General features: G+C 38.3%; 1 protein-coding gene across 4 annotated transcripts in view; it reads left to right on the forward strand.

Moving 5' to 3' along the window:
• Positions 1-22,938, forward strand: part of NAA35 (N-alpha-acetyltransferase 35, NatC auxiliary subunit) — a 48,850-nt gene that overhangs the window by 7,461 nt on the left and 18,451 nt on the right. For 2 of the 4 annotated variants that reach the window (XM_062019161.1, XM_062019162.1), the window contains exons 3-17: positions 4,652-4,685; positions 5,760-5,874; positions 7,576-7,650; positions 8,856-9,023; positions 9,876-9,942; positions 10,634-10,677; positions 11,265-11,315; positions 12,110-12,193; positions 14,754-14,868; positions 15,368-15,546; positions 16,508-16,567; positions 17,681-17,787; positions 17,913-17,979; positions 20,306-20,404; positions 22,469-22,647. In XM_062019161.1, the coding sequence (XP_061875145.1) occupies positions 4,652-4,685; positions 5,760-5,874; positions 7,576-7,650; positions 8,856-9,023; positions 9,876-9,942; positions 10,634-10,677; positions 11,265-11,315; positions 12,110-12,193; positions 14,754-14,868; positions 15,368-15,546; positions 16,508-16,567; positions 17,681-17,787; positions 17,913-17,979; positions 20,306-20,404; positions 22,469-22,647 (1,444 nt within the window). The remainder of the gene's footprint in view (positions 1-4,651; positions 4,686-5,759; positions 5,875-7,575; positions 7,651-8,855; positions 9,024-9,875; positions 9,943-10,633; positions 10,678-11,264; positions 11,316-12,109; positions 12,194-14,753; positions 14,869-15,367; positions 15,547-16,507; positions 16,568-17,680; positions 17,788-17,912; positions 17,980-20,305; positions 20,405-22,468; positions 22,648-22,938) is intronic. The other 2 variants (XM_062019163.1, XM_062019164.1) reach the window with 2 other exon arrangements.

The following is a 22,938-nucleotide window of genomic DNA, read 5'->3' on the forward strand; positions in this document are numbered from 1 at the left end:
AATCGCTCTCTGATTGCAAAACATTTTACACAAACACACTCCTCGTACATACAGTGCAGAGACTGACTCTGCAGGTGCCTTAAGTTAAGAGCACACACAAGTGGTGCAGCTTAATTTTTTTCTTTTGCCTCTTATGTTTATAGTATACAACCTGAACTGCAGCCTTTTTGGCTACAATCTGATAAGTATTTAACTTATCAGCAAACAATTTGTTTTGATTTGACTTTACAAATCACATTGTCATTCTATATGAGTGTTTTAATAACACCTTCTCCTTTTATTGGAGAAATCAATTCCTGTCTTCCCCAGGCCACAAGTTCCTTTTCTTTTTCAATAGACAATTTTCATTTTTCTTTTTTCCTTATTCAGAAATGTTAATTTGAACTGATGCGTTTAGTTTATAAAACAATCCTCTCTGTGACACTGCATTTTGTCAAATGACAGGGACAATGAGAAAGACACAGACACCAACAAAAAGACCAGTCCCTCTTTACTGTTTACGTCAAAATGTCACAGAAAACAAGAAAATGCACTACACTCTGAGCAACAACAACAACAAACAAAACAAAATGGCAAAACAACACATGTAATCATTTATATATTATGAAAGTTTTCAGATGAGCTCACTCGATGTCAATAATTGGATGCTTGGAGACATCAAAATCTAAGGTCCACAAACACACATGCTGCCAAAACTTGTTGCCTCATCTCTTTAGACCACATAAAACAACAGTACTGTATCATCTTTTTCGTATCTTTATCCTTAGTACCTGACATGTCTTTCCAGTTTTTCAACATTCTTCCCAGTGGACTATCTGGAGGAATGTTCCCAGGACCCTTTTCCTTGTCCCTTTTATTTCCCTCAGGCCTGGCACTTCTATTTCCCATTCTGACTTCCCGAGACATTTACTGTCACTCTGTACTCTCGCTTCATCCTTCTCCGGCTGTTTTCCTCACGGAACAACAGAACCGCAGATCCAGACTCTGCACTCACTTCATACTTCTTGTACATCTCAAACATGCACACACACACAGAAAGTCTCTCAGAATGCCTTAACCATCCAGGTAATAATAGTAAATTTTCTTAACCTGGATATGCGACCACCAAAGTAATACTTAATAGTCAATTTTCTTACCTTGGTCTGTGCACAGAGTTTCCTGGTCAATATGATCGTGCCTACTATTCCTATAATTCCCCTCTGTGGTTCACTGGGTCTGCCTTCAAAACTTGGTCTCAGGATCCAATCAGTCTCCTCTGGAACCCCTGTCGATGATTCACAAGACTGTTGAAATCAACAGGACGGGTCTTCCTGTCCTTCAGTGGCAGAGGAAGGAAGACGACTTAGGCTCCTGGACAAGCCCCCATCTGTGAAAAACAAAACAAGTTTTCTCACGAAAGACTCAGGTCAGACTCTGCAGTGAAGCACTTTTATTAAGCGTTCTTGTAAGAGTGGGTGTCCTTGCTAGTAGGCACACCTGGCAGGTACAATATTCTTTTTTTTTATTCCCTTTTCTGGCCACAAGGTCCCTCCCTTGTTTCCCCATTGATTAGGTACTCCAAGATTTAAATCTTCTCAAGGCGCCTACAATCCCCTCAGGGGATGTCTGGTTTTTGTATGTTATCACCCATTCACCACAGTCCTGAGATTTAAAACTCTAGTTAACATTACAGAAAAACAGATAACAGTCTTATGGTCAGTCCACATTACACAGAGGCAGACAACAGTCAAAATTCCTTGTCTTAATTTCTTTCTAATTCTGCAAAAGCAACATCAGTATTTCTCAAAATTACATCACACTGTCACAGAATCGCCAAGGCAAAAGTCATGTGCTCACAATGGTGAAGGCAACCACAGGATGATTGGAAACATATCCTGTGGCTCATGCCACCCCCTGGAACACTATTCAGGGCCTTGAAAGGAAAGTCCTCTGGCAGCATGGCACCCCAAAAAGAATTGAGTCAGACAATGGGACACACTTCGGAAACAACCTAATAGATGCCTGGGCCAAAGAGCATGGCATTGAATGGGTTTATCACATCCCCTATCATGCACCAGCCTCAGGAAAAGTTGAGAGATACAATGGGTTATTGAAAACCACACTGAAAGCAATGGGAGGTGGAACTTTTAAGCATGGGGATACACACTTGGAAAAGGCCACCTGGTTAGTCAACTCCAGAGGATCTGTCAATCGAGGTGGCCCTGCCCAGTCAGAATCTTTACATATTGTAGAAGGGGACAAAGTCCCTGTGGTACATGTAAAAGATATTTTAGGGAAGGCAGTCTGGGTGTGTCCTGCCTCAGGTAAAGGCAAACCCATTCGTGGGACTATTTTTGCTCAGGGACCTGGGTGTACTTGGTAGGTGATGTGCAAGGATGGGGAGACTCAATGTGTGCCTCGAGGGAATTTGATTCTGGGTGATTATAACCCTTGAATTAAATTGTATAATGATAGCTGTTGAATGTCATTATTCCTATAGTTGCTTTATGTTATGTATGTGTAGATGAATATGATGCGTAAACCTAGATGTGTAGATGGTATAGAATAATGGGTGGAATATCCTGGTTTGAGCTAGAATAGAGTTAATTCCTGTGAGGAACCAGGAAAGCTACAGCCTAAACAGCTGACACAGGCTGACCAGCAGGTATTCTATACCATCCTAACTATCATGCCCGGTATATCGGTAGGGGCTATCCGGAAAAAGCTCTCTTCTGGGGTTATGGTTTCTCGGTCGCCAGTTCGGAGCAGTTGCTTAGGTCGGGTCCTGGGTGGTGAGAACAGCATCACTGACCAGTTTTCTTTGTAATGTCCCCTTGTCTTTGTTATAGTTGTTGTTCTTCAATTTTCCCTAGTAAATTGTTCTTATTTCAACTTAGGCGGGCTCTTTTACTTTATTTTCCTTCTCTGATCCCCTTCGCATTCCACCAGATACGAAGTCACGTTTTTTTTTTTTCCCTTTGCTCCAGCTGGGCAAAACCAGAATGTTATAGTCACCCCATTATAGTCCTTTTGATGCTAGTGTCAGTTAGCTTTGTTTTCTCTGCACTGCTGTTTATTTGGAGTTGGAGAATGCAACAACTAACAATTTTGTCTCCCATGTCTAGTGCCCATGAAAATGCGTTAAAAAGTGAATTACAAGTGAATTTTTTTCCAATTCCCCTTTGAGAGGTAGAAATGCATTTGTCAAATGAATTTGCCCATATTAAAAGACGGGGGAATTGATGGGCAAAAGCAGACATACAGAAGGGAAAGGCCTGAGAAAGTTAGAAAGACACAGTTCATTGTAAACAACACCATGATAAGAAAACTCAGCTCACTGGAATTCGAACCTCTCCTTAGTAAAGGTCTTGAAGACCCTCAATGCTGATAACTAAGAAACCAGTGTGCAGACAGCTGCAGAGAAGAAGGACTTGGATATGGTAAACGGAATTGTTTGCATCCTGCTCCATGGTGTGGAAATCTACCAGAGACACAGTACAAGTGTAAGAGGACTTATTACAATACAAAGTGGGATGCATACCCCTACCTGCACCCTATAAGTAGCCCTTTGTTAGACAATAAGGTGTGCAAGCTGGGCAGAACTATCTACCTCACACCCGCCCGCTCCATGCATACCTGCTTTATAACCCTTAATTGTATTATAGAGGTTGTTCCCCATGTCAGTTTAACCCAGGTTCGAGCTGTAGAAGAGTGGACTACATAAATTCTGTTTTCATGTATTTAGCTGTGAAGTTGGAAATATCAGAACAACTTGACCTTGTTTCTTCTTTCAGATCACATAAATTTCTCTTTTTTTCATCTTGGGTATTTTTGCACTTGTTTTTTTTTTTCTTTATAAGGATTTCTTCCCACCTCTTCTGTGGTAGTGAATGGAAACCTTGTGCATCCATGCATAATCAACACTGTGTTTCCCTTCTTGGATAGGTTTTTGATATATAGGGACTAATGATTTACTCATTTAATTGGACAATGCCTCATTTCTCATCTTCAAAATCAGACTGAGCTTCTGAAGAGATGCAATGCATCCCTGTCATGGAGATGCAGTTGCTTCTGTTTAAACAGTACCTTTATTGTTAGACATTAGTGCTAGTCTACTGTGACACCAACTTTATTTTTTTTCAATGAGTCTATGATGACATTAGGAAAAAAATAAATACAAAAACTGCAACTTACCACACACAATATTAGATAATGATAAACAGTTTCCTTGTGCTGTCATGTAATTCCTGTATATTAGCAACATACTGTTTGTGTACTCCTCAAATACATCTATAGGCTTCATTAAAAGTAATGATGAAAAGCAAGCCTTTCAGTAAACTGGAAAAAAATTGGACATCTGCATAAAAGAGCACAGCAAATGGCAGTCCTTTGGTAGTCCAAATGTCTATTCAGATGCTACTGTTAATTCTAAAATGCCTTTAACTGTTGAAATAAGAAAGAGGGATGAGGAAGGAGTGTGAACATCTGAAGAGTTTTAGCCTTTTGGCCTTGAAAGTGCTTTGTGCGTAAAAACAAATGAAAATGGAGTAGAAACTTTCCAACACCTTGTTGTCTCTTGGCATAAGACAGTTTGGTGAGTGACAAGACTGAACTGGAAAAGTCATAGTAGAAGGAGGATTGTAACTGTTTATCCTGTTCTGTTCTTTCATAGAACTGAAGTTAGGAGAACTGCTTCATGACAAGCTGTAAGTATGCCTGTAGGATACTTCTGGGTTTTTTAAATAAGATTAGTGTAAATATGTTAATGTTTACTAATAAGCAAATCATGCAGCATCAACTAAGCTTTTTTTTAAACTTTCAATGAAATAGCTGAAGTATTCAGTATATTATCTGTCCTCAGCAGTATGTATATGGTGCACCTGTATGAGTGCTGAATGTTTCTCATGGTGCCAGTATAATACTACATTTTCAGTTAATCTGTGTAGTTCAGAAGTTTATAGCACGTTAAGATCAGCGATGTTGACACTGCTGAACCTACTGAGCTATTATACATGAACATGCTTTCATAAAATATGCCAGAAAGACTTTCAGCTTTTAAATATGTTTGCTTCCAATATTGCTAACACGTTCAGGCTAAACAATGTGCTTTAATGTAAGTCTTTATGACATGCTAAAACAGGAACTGAGGTCTCCAGGACTTAAAAAAAGTTCTAAAACTTGCTGAATTCATTGAAGAATGATATGCAGTTGAGCAATTTAGTTTTATCTTTAAAATATTTTAATGACACAAAGCTGTTCAGCTCAGAAAACAAAGGTACTCTATTTAAAACATTGCTTAAAAACATATGCAAGAATGTCGCCAAATAGTTACTCGGTAGAGTCAAAGCATATTGGTGAGGTATATTTTTATTCACAAAAGCATTTCAGAGCAAATACACATTTCAGAATGAGAATGTGCCATACGCAGTAACCTTTTTTATATAATAAATGTTCTAATGAATACCATACATATGAAAAGCGAGGCACCATGTCCCTTTTTTTGTAGGACAGTCTGCATTTGGTGTGGTTCTCTGCAAGCTTTTATGCCCAGACTACAAGTGCTCCCATTGGTACATGCTGGGCTTTTTTTTTTTGTATCTATTTTCTTAGCATGCCTATTGTGAACAATGTTGATTTGTTTAATGAATATTATTGTCAGCCTGTGTCATGTATATTGTCATTAGTGAGTGGGGGAGATATCTTACTTGAGTTTTTGGATGTAATGTACTGAAGAACAACTTTTTCAGTTAAGAACATTTTTTTTTTATTGGTGTTCCTAGTTTTGGTCTTTTTGAGGCGATGTCTGCCATTGAAATGATGGATCCGAAGATGGATGCTGGTATGATTGGAAACCAAGTTAATAGAAAAGTTCTGAACTTTGAGCAAGCTATTAAGGTTTGTGTCACTTCCCTGTTTGTGCCTACACTGCCTATGAAAGTATAATGTAGTTTTATCAAGTTGCAGTTAAGCACAATTCAACTTAAAGAATGTTTTCAGTCTTTAGTTAAAATAGATTTTTTATTTTATTTTATTTTGGGTAGTTACATAAAGAAGTAGCTTGTGATGTTTACCTTTTTAGTTACCTGCGTTACCCCTGTGATGCAAAGTCTTCCAGTGAAGAGTACTATGAAATTGTTCAGTGTTGATACCTCAAATAAATGAATCTCAGATATGGTTTTGCACATCACCCTCTCCCTTCCCCATATATGTCATTTGTATGAAGACGTATTGGTTAGTCCCTCTTTTAAGGAAACTTGCAGGGGTTTTTCTTCATTATGTGAGATAGGAGTGACCAGACATCAATGTGATGTGCATCAGCTCCATTTTATTGTCACATAATCATCACTGATATACTTTTTCCAAATGTTGTATAAGGGCTACAGTTCATGACAGTTAGTTAATACTAAGGATCATGCACTATGCATAAGGCCTAAAAGTTTCATTTTTGTAACAACTTAGACACCAACCTCATTGTGTTAAAGCACCATCCTTATTGTGCCTAAAACATCAACCTTATTGTGCTTAAAATACCACCCCATCTGTTTGTCCTTCAGTTAGTTTTCTCTAACACTAGACTATGGTTATGTTTACCCTACATTTACTTAACTTTATACATATGTTGCAATTTGTTAGTCAGGTGCATGCAATCATACAACGTTAAATTGAATGCTCTATTCGGTCTTAAAACAATGCTTAGTTTAATGCTCTACCCTGTCTTCTTGCTTTGACCTTGTTTCTGTTACAATCTGCAGTTTCCGTTTCGCCCTTACTCAAACTTGCTATCACATAGGCATTCCTTTCTTTTCTTTGCTGCTGCCGAAGGCGATTCAAAGATGAACTGCTGACTTTCTCTGCTTTTGTCTGACTCCTTAACATTCATTATAGCCCAGGCACCAACAGAAGCTGGCTTCCATTCTACTTAATCTGAAAATTAACACATATTTATGAGATTATCAGTTCATTAGCTTTGAAGAGAAGATGATGAGTTTAACAACATGGACAGTAACAATTAGGTTCTGATGCACAGTCAACAACAACGGGTAGAGGGAAATTGAAAGACTTTCTGTTATTTTTTTTTAAATAACATGTCCACAGAGAAAAAAAAATGGAACCTTGCTTTAGATGGACCAAAACACTGTGTTAAATACTGGCCATCTAAGTCACATATAATAAATGCAGGACTACATGTGCTGGACAAATAAAAAAGTATGGTTGCTACCTTCTTGGTCCTTGAAGGCAGTAAACATCTGCAAGTATCTGCAGTGTAGAAAGCAGCCTTTAATGAGTCCTGGATATTATTTTTGTTAAGTATTTATTGTGACTACACATCTGGTGGCTGCTCATAAATCAGAAATATTATTTTAGGTTTCTCTTTGAGAAGCTTTATGTTTGGTCAGTGTTCAACATAGTGATGGGAAAGTGAAATTTTTAAGAATTTGGGGCACATTTTGAATCTGATCAATAAAGGTGATGGTATACAAATATTCTGAAATCTCAACCAAATTGTAATTTCCTTTTCAGCTGTACAAATAATAAGCTGTATTTTGCCTCTGTGCTTCCATAGTATTTAGATTTTTTATTTCTTTGTTTTCTAAGGATGGCACCATTAAAATAAAAGATCTCACTTCACCTGAACTGATAGGAATAATGGATACATGTTTTTGTTGTTTGGTAAGCGTTTCTCTACTCTTAATGTTGTTATGTTTTCATTTTCAAATTGTGATCCTTTAATCCAGTTGGAAAAGATGAAAATCAGTAGAACTCAAGAAAAAAGATTCACCAAGCTGAAAACGCTTAGTAATTTAACTTCTATTTCCATTGGCCATTATAGGAGGCAGAGCTTTGATTTATTTTTTAATTATATGAAATAATTATGGAATGGAATGAGTAGAATTTTGAATAATGTGAAAAGGTTTTCTAATTTGTGGGTGTTTTAATTATATGGTGTCTGGCTGCCTGATGTATATTGGTATTTGACTTATCTGGAAAGTGATTGTTTGGTAACCTGCAGCACTGTTGCTCATTTCTATGCAGTCAGTATTGACTGAGCTTACAGGGGCATTTTGAAGAAAGAAAATACCTAAATCCATTTATAAAGGAAATAAGTGAATTATCACTTATTTGTTAGTTGTGATTTTTTTCTATGTGTGTATCAATTTCCTCACTTAATTATGCAAATTATATTCATCTACTCTTTAAAGTGACATCAATAAAATTACTTCAGGTTTTTAAAACGACATTCCACATTAGTGTAGTCCAAAAAGATATGTGAAGGTCACTGTATTTTTGGTATGGTGTAACATAATTCTTCCCCTCTCTGCCACACCTGCCCCAAATACTGACTTTTTTTGAAGAGGAACAGTGATCATATTAAAAATCCGATTCTACTGTGTTTTTTGCTATTTCAGAATGGAAGTAATTGTTTTAATTATGGAAGCATTCTCTATAGCTTAAAACAGTATGAATGTAGTAGAGAGAGGGGATCTTGAAAAGAAGTTACAAGTTGTAGAAGAGAACCTGAAGAATACTGCTGAGTTGTTTTATAGCCACTTGTGTTTTCCATTCAGTATTTATTTAGAAGAATAGAGGAAACTTATAAATCTTATGATTTCTTAATGTGATGTCTTTTAAATCACCAAGATTAGTCCAGGACTTCATGAAAGAGGCTTATCCAACACCAGAATTTGATAGTTGTGGGGTTTAGTAACTTACTGCCTGACACAGCCAGAAGGTGGACAAAGCTTAAAGGTGGAGGGACCTTCCCTTGTCTAGATGGAAGTTTGCCATAACAGGGACTTCTTTAATGACTCACATGGGAATGGTAAAAATGAGGATTTGTCCGTCACGAGTAAAACCTTTCATTTTCTTTTCCCTAGATCACATGGTTAGAGGGACATTCCTTGGCGCAGACGGTATTCACTTGTCTTTATATTCACAATCCAGACTTCATAGAAGATCCTGCTATGAAGGCTTTTGCTCTGGGGATCCTAAAAATCTGTGATATCTCCAGAGAAAAGGTTAACAAAGCAGCTGTTTTTGAGGAGGTATGGATTTCAATACCTCCTTTGCTTAAATATGTAATGTTGTACATAGGCTAACACAAATGTAACACTATATTAGAGAAATATATTACTGGTTTGTTCAAGAAAACTGTAGGAGAAGCAATTCATCTTCCTAAGAGTATTAGACTTCTCTTTAAAATGAATTTTTCTTCAGTGAAGATGTTTCATACTCTTCTCTGTATTTTGCTTGAGTATGGGAGTCACATAAATATTTTACTCAAGCAGCAATGCAGCTCTTGCGGCTAGCCATTTAAAGTCAGTTTTATTTGTGGTTTTCTTCCTGCTTAGTTTTTTGCTTATACTACTTTAGATGGCCATGATTGTCTTTTGTCTTCCTGCTTAGTTTTTTGCTTATACTACTTTAGATGGCCATGATTGTCTTTTGTCTGAAATGTCCATGTAGCAATGGAATCAGTCTGGGTTTCTGTGCTTAGAGCAACTTTTGTTTACTTTGACCTTGGACAATTCACCTCTTACTATGTCATCGGTTTTAGATATAGTCAGTACTTTGCATCCATAGTTCTTGTAACATTTTCATCAAGTGCTACCACATCAAAATGTGAAGGGCATACAGATATTGAAGATTTATGTAGAAAATAAATGTCCCAAATGAATTTGGTCAGGAAAGTTACCCAAATCATGGATGTATTCAGTTGTGCAGAATAAAACTGGGTTTGTATGTCAAACCAACCCAAAATGACACCAAACACTACAAGAAAACAAGCCTCAAAACTCAAAACAAACTAAAAGAAAACCTCAAACCCCAACTTGAAAAATTAACTACTGCTGTTTATATTTCACTGCATAATCCTTCTTTGATTTTTATTTTTTTAGGAAGATTTTCAGTCAATGACTTATGGGTTTAAAATGGCGAACAGTGTCACAGATCTTAGAGTTACAGGTACAGTTCATGCTTTCTGTGTATCTGTCCCTCAGGCTCTTTATCTTTTGAGCATGTTGGTTACTCAACTAAACTTAGTTATTTGGTAGGAATTTCAGATGTTAAGAATTTTTTTTATTAATCTTTTGCAAATTGATCAATTGGTAAAAAAAGAGAGATCAAATTGGTTTTCCTTGAAGAAAAGGTTCAACTGTTTGTTTAATAAATGCCTGAAGTGCTTTTGGGTGTAACAGCCAAGTGCCTGGGCATAAGCTCATCTGGGACTGATAGATACAAACCATTGAAATGTGCAGTGCTTGAATTCTGCTTCTCTGCCTGACATTTTGCTGTTGTAAAGTAAGCATGTTACTCTTGAGGAGAAAGCAATCTGCTAGTTCTAAACCTAGAAATACAAGTGGTATTAGTTAATATCCGTAAGTATCTCTGTTTGCCTGTTGATGCATTATTTTGCATTGGTTTATTTTTGGAAAATCAGTGAACAATTTAGCTTTGGATCAGTCAGTCTGTATTCTAATTTATTTGTAGTTGCAAGGCTTCCTCGCTGTCCCTTACAAGAATGGCTTTTATCTAGTCTTCCACTAATGTAAAGCACTTCAAAACTAAAAGTTCCCCTTAAAACCTTTTTCCCCTGAGTTGTGTAGGTGTACATAGGAATGCATCTCAGCTTTTAATTCTACTGTGCCTTTTCCAGGTATGCTAAAAGATGTAGAAGATGACATGCAGAGAAGAGTGAAGGTATTTTTCTCACATTTGCCTTGTCAATTATACTTAGTGTACTTGACATAGATTTGAGGGAGGGAGATGGATTATGAGGGACTCAGCAGTTTTGTGTCATTAAATGGTGGGGTTTTTTTGAAGAACTTCCATAATGGTTTGTGTAACATGCTGGTAGTGTGTCCTCTGTCTAAAGATGCTAAAGTCTTCAAACTTCTCTGAATTCTTTAATAGTTGCTTCACTGATAATAGGTGGAGTAATGATGTAGAAGATAATACTGGCCTGGGACATAGGAACTATGTAGCTTCTGGCTTTTACATAGATAGGCTATATGATGTTAAAGCAGTCAATTTTTTTTTACAACAGCTTACCACAGAAAATGTTCATGCAGTTTCCTTACTGATTTGCAGAGTGAACTGATACAAGTCTCATTACTATAGGATGTTCTTGGATCGTTCAAGTACCTGGTTATATATGAAGAGATTTTGAACTTGAAAACTGGTTTTTAGAGTTACTTAACAGATGGGTGTTCTGGAGAGGGTAAAGAGATTTTATCAGTAGCTTCCCTTTGCAATTTCTAATTATTTGAAAATCCTTTACCTTCTAGAGCACTCGAAGTCGACAAGGAGAAGAGAGAGATCCAGAAGTTGAACTTGAAGTAATGTTTACTTATGCATTTTGTGGATTAGTACATCATTACTTTAATCAGCTTTAATCAGTTACAGCTTGTGAGAATTATATATAATACTTTTATATATTATATAAAAGTAGTGCTACTGCTGTCATGTATGAGCTGCTCTAAACGTGGCTCAGAGCAAATCCCCAGACTAGCAGGTAGACTTTTATGCTTTGAAGGGGGAGAGTTCTGGTTAAATCTGAACAACAGAATAGTGATGCTAATGCACCTACCTCTCAAACAAAAGGCATTAACGAAGTAGGTGGTCTTACATATCCTGCACATTCTTCCCTCAGTTCCTTCCCAGTAGCTTTTGCTGCCGCTGGCAGCCTCACTGTCATGAGAGAAAATAGAAGAGAAGATGAAAGCAATGCAGCTTCTACCAGCAAAAGCAGAAATTGATGCAGTTGATATAGAAGAATGCGTGTTTCTTTCTTCAGAAATTACTTTTAATGCGGATCTTCATCAAAACAGAGAGAAAATCAGTTTAATAATTTGTTGTTGTTGAGTTATGAGATTTGAATGGCTTTTGCATAGGAGATCGCTACACAGCCAGTAGTTGTACTGTACCCAATATATCTTAGTATTTTTATGTTAGTGGTTTTCTGACAGCAGTACAAATTTCTTCTATAGACTGCAACTTTTCTTCAGAATCATACTAGATAGAATACTTTTAAGACTAGAGAGTATACATCAACAAATCCGTGTTATTTTAATACGTTCCAGGATTTAATGTGTATTGCTTAGTACTTAGCAGTGTATTTTTTTTATTACAGCATCAACAGTGTTTAGCTGTATTCAGCAGAGTGAAGTTTACCCGGGTGCTACTGACTGTTTTAATAGCATTTACCAAAAAAGAGGTACGTTCATTTAGTGTTTCCGTGTTCACATTGTCACTCAGCAAAACACTCATCTTTCATTCCTTAAAGTCAAGGAATTATTCTGTAGATTCTGTCACTTGGAATTGATGTTGCTGCAAGTGAAGCATTCAATGAGGCCTTATGGTGGCAACCATTCAATTTTCATTCATTTTAAAAGAAAACACAAAGGAGGCTAGTAGCTGACATCATGGCATGGCAGAGACAGAATATTCATTGTAGAACACTTAAAAATTATGGGGTTTGAATTACTCTTTTCACACACATGAGCAAAATTTTCCTTTCTCAAGTTCAGTCCCTTTCTGGACTTCGCTGGAGTTACCTGACATTGGGCAATGTTTTGTCTGTCTCTAGAGGATTGTTAGGTTTTACTTCAATGGGATGCTGAATGTGTCTATACTTCTTTGCTCTGAGAAGGGGAATATGATAGCCTTCCATACAGTTTGCTTGATTTTAGGATATAAATTCTTAATTGTTGAGAAGGGAAAGAACTGTATGTTTTAGGGCAAAGAGGTAGAATCACATGTCACAAAAGCAAAGCTTTCTGTTTTAATAGCTTGCTTTAAACGAAGATAATTATCTGTCTGTTTGTTATTGTTGTTTTCATATAATGTAAGTCTTGTTTCAGTGGCATGGAGTTTTTCCCACATATTTCTCTGTTGGAGCAGTTTTATACTTGTCCTTGTTCAGGCCCATCAGAGAACAAAAGACCATGATTAGCTTCAAGTACCAAAGACCTGAGGATTGCCAAGGGGCAGGGAGAGCTTAATTACAGCTTAAGGTCCAGGACAAAACAGACCAGGCTACTCAGCTTGGGGAAGAAAACAGGAAATCATTTAATGCAACATCAACTAAAGCATAACCATAAAACCCCAAAACATAACCAAAATAAAACAACACAGAGTGGTACAACAATGAAGAGTCTGACCAGCCCTTTAAGACCACCTTCTCCCCACTCCTCCCCTCTTCCCGAGCTCAGAGCCCTGATCCCCGTGTTTTTACCTTCTCCCCCCATGAATGGCTCAGGGGGACAGGGAGTGAAGGTTTTAGTCAGTCTGTTCCTCAATAGCTTCTGCTGTTTGTCTCTCCTCAGGGCAGGTGGGCTCCACACCAGTCCTCCCTGCAAGTCCATGGGGTACTTCACACACATGGCAGCCCTGCACAGGCTGCTCCAACGAGCATTTATCCCAAAGGCTGCAGCTCCTCTCTGTCTCTCGTGTGGGGCTGCTCTGCGGCACACAGGCTCTCCAACACGGCCTGCACCATGGCCGCCTCCTCACACAATCCCTCACCCGTCTGGACACACTTACATGTAGCTGCTGGTGGCTCTCAGTCCTGCCATGGCCCTGCATGGGTTGCAGGGGTACAGCTGTGTTCTCACCACAGGTTGCAGAGGAGTCTCTGGTCTGGTGCTTCTCCTTCCTTCCTCCGTGTCTAACTGTGGGTTCCGCGTGTTCACCTCTGTCTTGTATCACTCATACACCTTCTGCCAGCACTTCAAATTCCTGTCCCTAAATAGTGATTGGCCCAGCTGGGTCGGAGGTGGATGTGAACCCAGGAGCCAACGGAGAGTCCAAAAACTCTTTACCAGGTCTTCACTGCAACCCTCTTCCCCTGTTACCAAGCAAAAGCTGCTCCTTGCTAAACCATGACAAGACTGTAGAGTTTGAAACACCGTGATTAAATTGAAAGTTGGGAGCGTGTATCATTGATAGACATCACTGTTGAGGAGAAAATGATTGAGAGGTTGAGTATAGTTACATTCCGATTATAACTATTGGTTAGATCAGAAATCAAACTCTGATGATAGAGGTGATCTGCATTGATGTACAAATTCTGTGTTACCTGCTATGAGTTAATGATCTGTGCAAAATTAGATTATCTTAGGGTCAGTAAAGTCTGATTACTTAAGTGTAAGTTATTTACATCATGGGCTACTTTTTGAATTAGATCTACTTAGCATCTTATTCTTATAGTAGATTTGTGGATGCTATAATATGAGAACGTATATTATGCAGAGCTACAGCTCTTGTTCAACTTCTATTAAATCTTCAGGGTTTAAGCATCTTTTTTTTTTATGAAGGAACTCAAGGTTCAGTCTGACCTGAGATTTCAAATATGTGAAGTTCCATCAGAGACTGTTAGTCCAGTGTTTCTGAAACAAGATTTTAGATTGTACTTCTCTAGGTGTTTTAAATGGTACTCAATTTGCTGACGTATTTGACAGCAGAAATTCAGTGTGTCAACAGATCATGAATCAAGATTTCTGGTGGATATCTGATGCCTTCTAATGTTACATGGCAATTTCATTTCAGTTGATAGACTGTGTTTGGACTATATTCTCAAAAATTTTGCATTTTCTAATGGTCGATTTTTGCTCCCTGCCCACAGTCTAAAGTAGAGAACTTACATGAAAATCTGTGGTGTGCTTTTTAGAACTGGTTGTATACAAACATTAGAATCTAATATTCTTTTTTCTAATACTAACATTAATTCCATAGTCAAAATACGTTGTTTGTGTGCATTATTACTTGCCTTTCAGACAAGTGCGGTTGCAGAAGCTCAGAAACTAATGACTCAGGCAGCTGACTTGCTTTCTGCGATCCACAATTCTTTGCATCATGGTATCCAGGCACAGAATGATACCACTAAGGGAGGTATGTATGGAATTTTACCAGGTTTTTTTCCTTTCTTAAATACACTGTCTTGGTAAACTTCATCATCCGTGCGCATTTTTTTAAGAATCACTTAGAACTTTACTTTGAACTAATAATACTTGTTATACCAGCTGTTACAGATTTGCATTGTTTGGTCTCAGTGAAATAAAATTAAATTATGGTTCTCCTTAAAGCAATGCTGTGACTTAAAAGCCAGGGTGAAGTGCAGTGCGCTTTGAGTCGGTGTATGTGCCTTTTTGAAACAGGGAACACCCCCTCGTTGTATGTACAACATTGTATGCTGAGACGTTGAGGGTTGGGTTTTTTTAAATAGCAATCATTATCTAGTTGGGTTGTTACTGTTAATGAAAGCTAACTGTCAGTTAAAAAGTTCATTTTGGCTAATTGCATAATTTGTATGATAATTTCAAGTTAGAAGTAAGTTCTCGAAACAGTGCTTACATGTACCTTTTCTCTCTCCTCCTTCCTTTTTTGTTAGATCATCCTATTATGATGGGCTTTGAGCCCCTTGTTAATCAGAGATTGCTGCCACCAACTTTTCCTCGATATGCAAAAATAATTAAAAGGGAAGAAATGGTCAATTATTTTTCCAAACTAATAGACCGAATTAAAACTGTATGTGAAGTAGTCAACCTAACTAATTTGCACTGTATACTGGTAAGCATGAAAATTTCTTACTTATAGCCAAAATTAAAATCTTGAGATGTAACTTGTAAAAATCATCCCATATATAGGTGCTGTAGCTTACTATAAATGTATAAGTATTTTGGTGTTGTGTACAGTTCCAAACTTTGCTGTCTTTCTTGATACTTTTCTTTCTACAAGGACCTTTTCTGCTCTCAAACTTCCAATTTTTCCCATAATTTAAAGATTTATGCACAATAGTGTCAAATCCCAAGCAAGTTAATTAACTCTTTCTTTGGTTAAAGAGGTATGTCTGCAGTATCAGAAAATATATTCCTGATATTTTTCAGATCCAATAATATTCTTTGTATGTGCCTGTAACATAAGAGAGCTCTTAATAAATTTGTTTAAGCATGTAATTCCCTGAATAGGCAGAGTTAAGCACCTGCTTCTGTTCTTATTGTCTGTGAAGACACTTAAATGCTTGAAATACTTTTTACCATACACACACAGTCACTGATTGAGAAAAGAGGCACAGTTACGTCAGTTTAAAGGTGAAACAAAGTCTTTTGTCTTCCTGTTAATTAAAGTTGCATTATTGTTCTAGTTAAACATTGTAATTTTTTTTTATATATATACTTGTTACCTGGTCTTAACAGTTTCACTAACATGGTTCTTATTGTTGCATCTGAAGAAAATTCAGAAACCTTTTGTTCTATTACATACCAAGTAATTACATATTACAATTATTTTAGCGTCATAATATGTTCTTTTATATTAAAATTATTCATGCTTATTTTCTTACAAATTGCACAAGCAGTGTTGTGTATATGGATGTGTGTGTGTATACAAAATATGTATATTTATGTCATTTTATAGACATGGGTATATATAAAAATGTGAATGCATGTGTGTGTATGAAAATGTAGATATGTGTGTGTCTGCATTAAGAAAATGGCATATTAACATTTTTTTTTTCTTAAATGTAAATTAGGATTTTTTCTGTGAATTTAGTGAGCAATCACCATGTGTTCTCTCCAGATCCCTGTTACAGGCAAGTGCTAATCTATGTCTTTCAATAACATACTTCTGCATTCACCATAAATATGGATTCTTGTTTAAAATATTTATTTGCATACCAGTAATATGTACTTTGTAAAAAAAAAAACTTCTGGAGATGCTTAAGTATTACATATATGGGGGCTTATGTTCTAATGTAATTTTAAAAAACATTTTGAAACACGATTGTTAGGTGATGTTAGTACCTGCTAATTAAAACACAAGGAGTTTAACATTTTTTTCTGTGCCATATAGCTGGGTCTGTACAGGCATTTTTATGCTCTTCTTTGTATGCTGTCTCAGTTTGGGGCTCTTGTTTGCATTAACCCTCTTTGTTTGGACTAAATAGAATGCCTCTATTGCTAAAACAGTAAAACTGATGGTTAGGGCAGAACAGGTTACTGCTTTTCTTCTTACTGCTTCAGTTACCTTGAAAGAATATTATGTATTCCTTAACTCGGAGTAAATACTTCCTTGTAGGAAGCTTTGATTTCAATAGGATGTCCCTGGACATCAGTCAAACCACATATAGAGCCAATGGGATATAACTATTGGCAAGTAAAATGTTTTCTGTGTGTGTGTGTGTTCTGACTTTCCACTACATGTGTTTGTGTGAGTGCCTGATGGCAGAGCTTTTTCTCCCAACTGCTGAAAAACAGTGAAAGAAGGGGACACTTGTGGAGGACTGTGGAATAAGCACCAGATGTAGCCAATGAAAGCAATGTTACATATAGGGGTAGGAAAAAAGGTCTGCATTAGCCTGAAGGTTTACCTTTATGTGCCTCCAGAGAAACCACAAAACCTATTTTATGTTAATCTTCTATGTCTGATTAATCATTTTTAAAATTCAGGAAATCATTTTGCATGTGTTGTCCTGTGCAAGTAATAGAGCTGTATTTTGTGTTCTGGGAATACCCCAGAAGTGAGTTGTTTCAATATGCCTCTGTTTCTAAGTCTGTAATCTTGTAGCTAGCTGAACCATTTTAATTCCTAAAGCAATCTTACAAGTTTCTGATATAATGTAGCTACTGTAAGAGCTTTCTGTTAGTAATTCTAAAGCATTACTCTTAACTTAAAACATGTTTCTAAAAACAATTTTTACTTTCAGACAACTTTTCTGGTAGATAACAAGAAGGTGTTTGGCACTCACCTCATGCAAGACATGGTAAAAGATGCTTTAAGGTCTTTTGTCAGTCCTCCAGTACTTTCTCCAAAGTAAGTGGATCATCTGTGAAGGAGTCATTTGCTGTTAATGAACTCATGGTTCTTTTTTAAGTTTGTACTGCATAGACTGGTGACATTTGTAAACATATGTATGAATGTGGATATTTCTTTTTTAGATGTTGTCTTTACAATAATCACCAGGCAAAGGACTACATTGATTCCTTTGTGACACACTGCGTTCGGGTAAGCATTCATTCCAATTAATGGCGTGATTGTGCATATATGAGCACTTCCAAGATTTTCTTACAATTGAAAATAATATCAGTAATTTTTTGGACACTGACATGAAGGCAAAATTGCAGAAGTTGGCCTTCTTAAAATAGTAACACTTTTCTAAAAGACAGTGCAATCATTCCTCTGCTTTTCTTGTGTCATGCTTTGAGAGTTTTCACTAACATTTCACTTCATCAGGAGCCAACACCTATGGCCTCTTTACAGGGTAGTTTCATGTCACAGAACAAATGCATAACTAGCAAAACTAATTCTTTTTACACTCTACAGTTTTAAAACATTTTTAGAAAAAGATTTAGGTTTTTACTGCAGTACAATGATCCTGTGATTTTCTTTTATTTTCCATTCTAAATGAAAATCTTTTTAAGATCATTGAGTCTAGCCCTTAACCCTGCAGTGCTATGTCCACTTCTAAACCATGTCCCTAAGGAACCACATGGACATGTTTTTTTAAATATTTCCAGGGATGGTGACCCCACCGCCTCCCTGGGCAGCCTGTGCCAATGCTTGACATTCCTTTTGGTGAAGTTTCTCCTGATACCCAATCAGGGTAACCTCCCCTGATAACCTGATAACCTCCCCTGGCACAACTTGAGGCTGTTTCCTCTTCTGCTGTCACTTGTTACTCAGGAGAAGAGACCAACCCATATCTCACTACAACCACCTGTCTCAGGCAGTTGTAGAGAGTGATCATGTCTCCTCTCAGCCTCCTCTACTCCAGACTAAACATCCCCAGCTCCCTCAGCTGCTTATCAGAGGACTTATGCTTCAGACCTTTCACCAGCTTTGTTGCCTGTCTTTCAACACGCTCCAGCACCTTCAGGTCATTCTTGTAGTGAGGGACTGTGGTGGTTTAGCCCTGACTGGGTGCCATGTGCCCACCAAGTCATCATATGACTCCCCCTCCTAATCTGGACAGGAAAAATTTAATGAGAGGTTTGCAAGTTGAGGTAAGGACTGGGATGTCACTCAGCAATTAGCATCACAGGCAAACCAGACTCAGCTTGGGGAGAAATGGTTTGATTTATTAATGAAACTATCAGAACAGGGAGATAATAAATAAAACTGAATCTTAAAACACTTCCCCCATCTCTCCTTCTTCCCAGGATTCTCCTTCCTTCCCCCCTCCAGCCGTGCAGAGGATGGGGCTTACAGTCTATTCATTACAGATGGACTTTGCTGCTGCTGCTTCTCAGGGGGAGGTCTCCTCACACTTCCCACTGCTACACTGTGGGGTCCTTCCCCACAGGAGACAGTACCTCACCAACTTTTCCAGCGTGGGTCCTTTCTGTGGGCTATAGTTCTTCATGAACTGCTCCAGCATGGGGCCTCCCAGAGGGGCAGCTCCTCACACCCTGCCCCAGTGTGGGTCATCCACCTGGAGAACAGTCCTTCAGGGACACATTGCTCCAACCTGAGTCACTCACAGGATCACACGTCCTGACAGGATCTTGCCGCAATATGGGCTTCCCATGGAGTCACAGCCTCCTTCAGGCATCCACGCGCTCTGGCGTGAGGTCCCCCATAGGCTGCGAGTGGATCTCTGCTCCCCAGTGGCCTCCATGGACTGCAGGGGCACAGCTGCCTCACCATGGTCTTCACCATAGGCCACAGGAGAGTCTTTCTTTCAGGGCCTAAGCACCCTCCTCCCCACCTTCTCCACTGACCTTGGTGTCTGCAGAGATGTTTTCACATTGTCACTCCCTGTTGTTGCTGCAGTTTAGCATCTGCATGGGGACTTCCTCCCTTTCTCAAATACGTTATTCACAGAGGTGTTAACTTGAGTCACTAATTGGTCAGGCCTGGGTCAGCTGTGTGTTCGTCTTAGAATTGACTAGTACTTTCAGCTACAGGGGAAGCTTCTGGCAGATCTTTATTTTAAAAAGCCACACCTGTAGCTCTCCCTGCTACCAAAAACTAACCAGGTAAAACTAGAACTGAATACAGTATACAAGGTGTGGCCTGCGCTATTGCTGACACAATTCAGGATGCTGTTGGCTTTTTTGGCATATGGATTTAGATGTTAGTATCTCTCCTTAAGGATTCTGTTCTGATCAGACTCGTAAAAGGTGCTTGCTTGATCTCATGTTGACTTGTGTACAGACAAATGTTTTCTTGGATCAATCCAAAGAGCTTGCTTGGCTAACAGTTTGAACTCTGCAAGGATCCTTAAGGAATGTAGGTGTATAAAACATATAAAACTATGAATAGGCATCATAGTACTACTGCAATTTCAGTGTTGTGTTCAAAATTTAAAACTACGATTTGTTTCTTTCAGCCTTTCTGTAGTCTGATTCAAATCCATGGTCACAATAGAGCTCGTCAGAGAGATAAGCTGGGTCATATTCTTGAGGAATTTGCCACCCTGCAGGATGAGGTAATTGTCCTAGGCAGCAGGCCAGCACACTTCTCTTTCCAGGTGTATTCCCATCAGAGTGGGGCATGTGGTATTAGATGAATGAAACAACTCCTCTGTTTTCATAAAGTTTTCAGGACAAAAATTCCTGAAATGCAGCCCAGAGAATCTGTAGGAAGCATCCTAAAGACTTTGTTAGATCTGTTGAAGAAAAAGGTATTAAATTTTCTAATCTTAACTTTGTTCAATAAGTAAACCTGAGGGAAACTTGCTGTGATTTAATTTAATGGTAATTTAATTTAATGTAATTCCACTGCTTGTAGATCTTGTCCTGCTTGTACCTGTCAGCCTGCATGATGTAACCAGGGAGAGATTGATGAGCTCTGTTTTACCAAGACACCTTTTAAAATGGAGTCTTACAGCTATACAAGATGTAAATGGCATTTTTTTATAATTGTTTTAAAAAATGTAAGTTAGAGAATAACTCTCAAAAATAGATGCTTCAACTGATCTAGAACATTTCTCAAGAATGTTCAGCAAGTGAAAGCTGACAGAGAAGGCTGTGTTCTCATTTGGTGGGAATGTATTTCTTCAGCAGTGAGAGAGGTGAAATAGTGAAATATGTTCTAAGATGTTGTAGTGGGTCTGGGATGGTAGTGATTTTCCACAGCAGCTCCTGCAGTGCTGTGCTTACTGTTGATATCAATATTATGACTACCGCTTGCACAACATCAGGGCTGTCCCTCCAGCATTCCTTCCCCCACCTTCACCAATAGCTGTGGGTGGGCATGATCTTGGGAGGGACCATGGCCAGGACAGCTGACCCAGGCTGACCAAGGAGATATTCCATACCATACGACGTCAGCTCAGTAATATAAACTGGGGGAGAGGAGCAGGAAGGGGAGGCAAGATTCATTTCTGGCCTTCCCAAAGCAACCACTACGCGTACTGAAGCCCTGCTTCTCGGGAGGTGGCCGGACATCGCTGCTGATGGGAAGTAGAGAGTAACAGCTTATCTGCTTTTGCTTTGCTTCCCGCGCGCGCGGCTTTGCTGCTTCTTTATTAAACTGCTTTTATCTCAACCCACGAGACTCCCATCTTATTTTCTCCCCTTCCCTGGCTTGCTGAGGAGGTGGGGGGTAAAGCGGTGTGGTGGGCACCTGGCATCCAGCCAGGCTCAAACTACCACAGATGTGCATGCTGGGGAGAACAGTTGAGGAACTTTAGAGGGTTTTTTTCACTTTGTAACAAGTTATATGGATTGATGTGTTCAGGATTACTGATAGTATTTGACTGTGGGACATTGAATATTTCATTTTTTGGATGGGCCGCAGAGTGTTTCTTGCATGTTAAACTTGTAATTTTAATTCATCAATGCAACTAAGTGCTTTTAGTTATTAAAAGATAGACATCCCTTTTTTCTATTGTAGCTAGCAACAGGACAAGGGGTAATGGGATGAAGCTGGAACACAAAAAGTTCCACTTAAACATAAGAAAAAACTATTTCACCATGAGGGTGAGGGAGCCCTGGCACAGGCTGCCCAGAGGGGTTGTGGAGTCTCCTTCTTTGGAGGTCTTCAAGATCTGTGTGGACACATTCTGGTGTCACCTGATCTAGGTGAATCTGCTTCTGCAGGGGGGTTGGATTAGATGATCTCTAAAGGTCCCTTCCAACCCCTACTGTTCTGTGATTCTATGATTTGAAGTAATTATTGCCAATATAATGGCTTGTAATGAGTTCTGAGTTTCAGTGCTCATGTGAGTGGTAGCAATCTATATTTAAGCGTTCTGTAAAATTTTAAGTTGAAAAGCCCGTAATGTCAGAGCTGTCTTGCTGTATAGAATATAGAATATTTTTTTCTCTGTGCAGCAGAATTTACCTGTTATGTGATTAACTTTCCAGTTTTCTGATAATTCTAGACCATAGAAGTGGCAATAGCAGTAAAAACAGATTTCAGTCTTTTGTAATCTGGAGCATGGCCCAATTTGTATCGAGATTTTGCTAAGATTTCATTTTTGCCTGAACTTGGATGCCGTTTCACTCAAATGTTTTTCCTGCCTGTTACTTTGTTTTTTTTCCAATAGGCAGAGAAAGTAGATGCAGCACTTCACAGTATGTTACTGAAGCAGGAACCGCAAAGGCAACATTTGGCTTGCTTGGGCACCTGGGTCCTGTATCATAACCTCCGTATCATGATACAGTATCTTCTGAGTGGCTTTGAGTTGGAGCTTTACAGTATGCATGAATATTACTACATATATTGGTAAGAGGACACTTTTTTGACAGATGTTGGATGCTGACAGAGAGCTGTAATTGCAAGTATTTCCAGGAGGGGCTTCCAATGTGATTTAAAAAAAAAAAAAATCTCAAGTGTGCCCACCACACTATTTAATTTACTTACATGTAAAATCATAAGTGGGGGTTAAAAAAACTGTTGGTCTCTTTTCTGGACTAACTAGTGTACTAGTAATAGTATTCTGTTAGTAATAGTAATATGAAATAGTAATTTGCTTTCTATTTAACTTTTTAAACCAGCGTCGTCTTTTTTTCATGA

This window comes from Colius striatus, chromosome Z (assembly GCF_028858725.1).
Source record: "Colius striatus isolate bColStr4 chromosome Z, bColStr4.1.hap1, whole genome shotgun sequence".
NCBI classification, from domain to species: domain Eukaryota; kingdom Metazoa; phylum Chordata; class Aves; order Coliiformes; family Coliidae; genus Colius; species Colius striatus.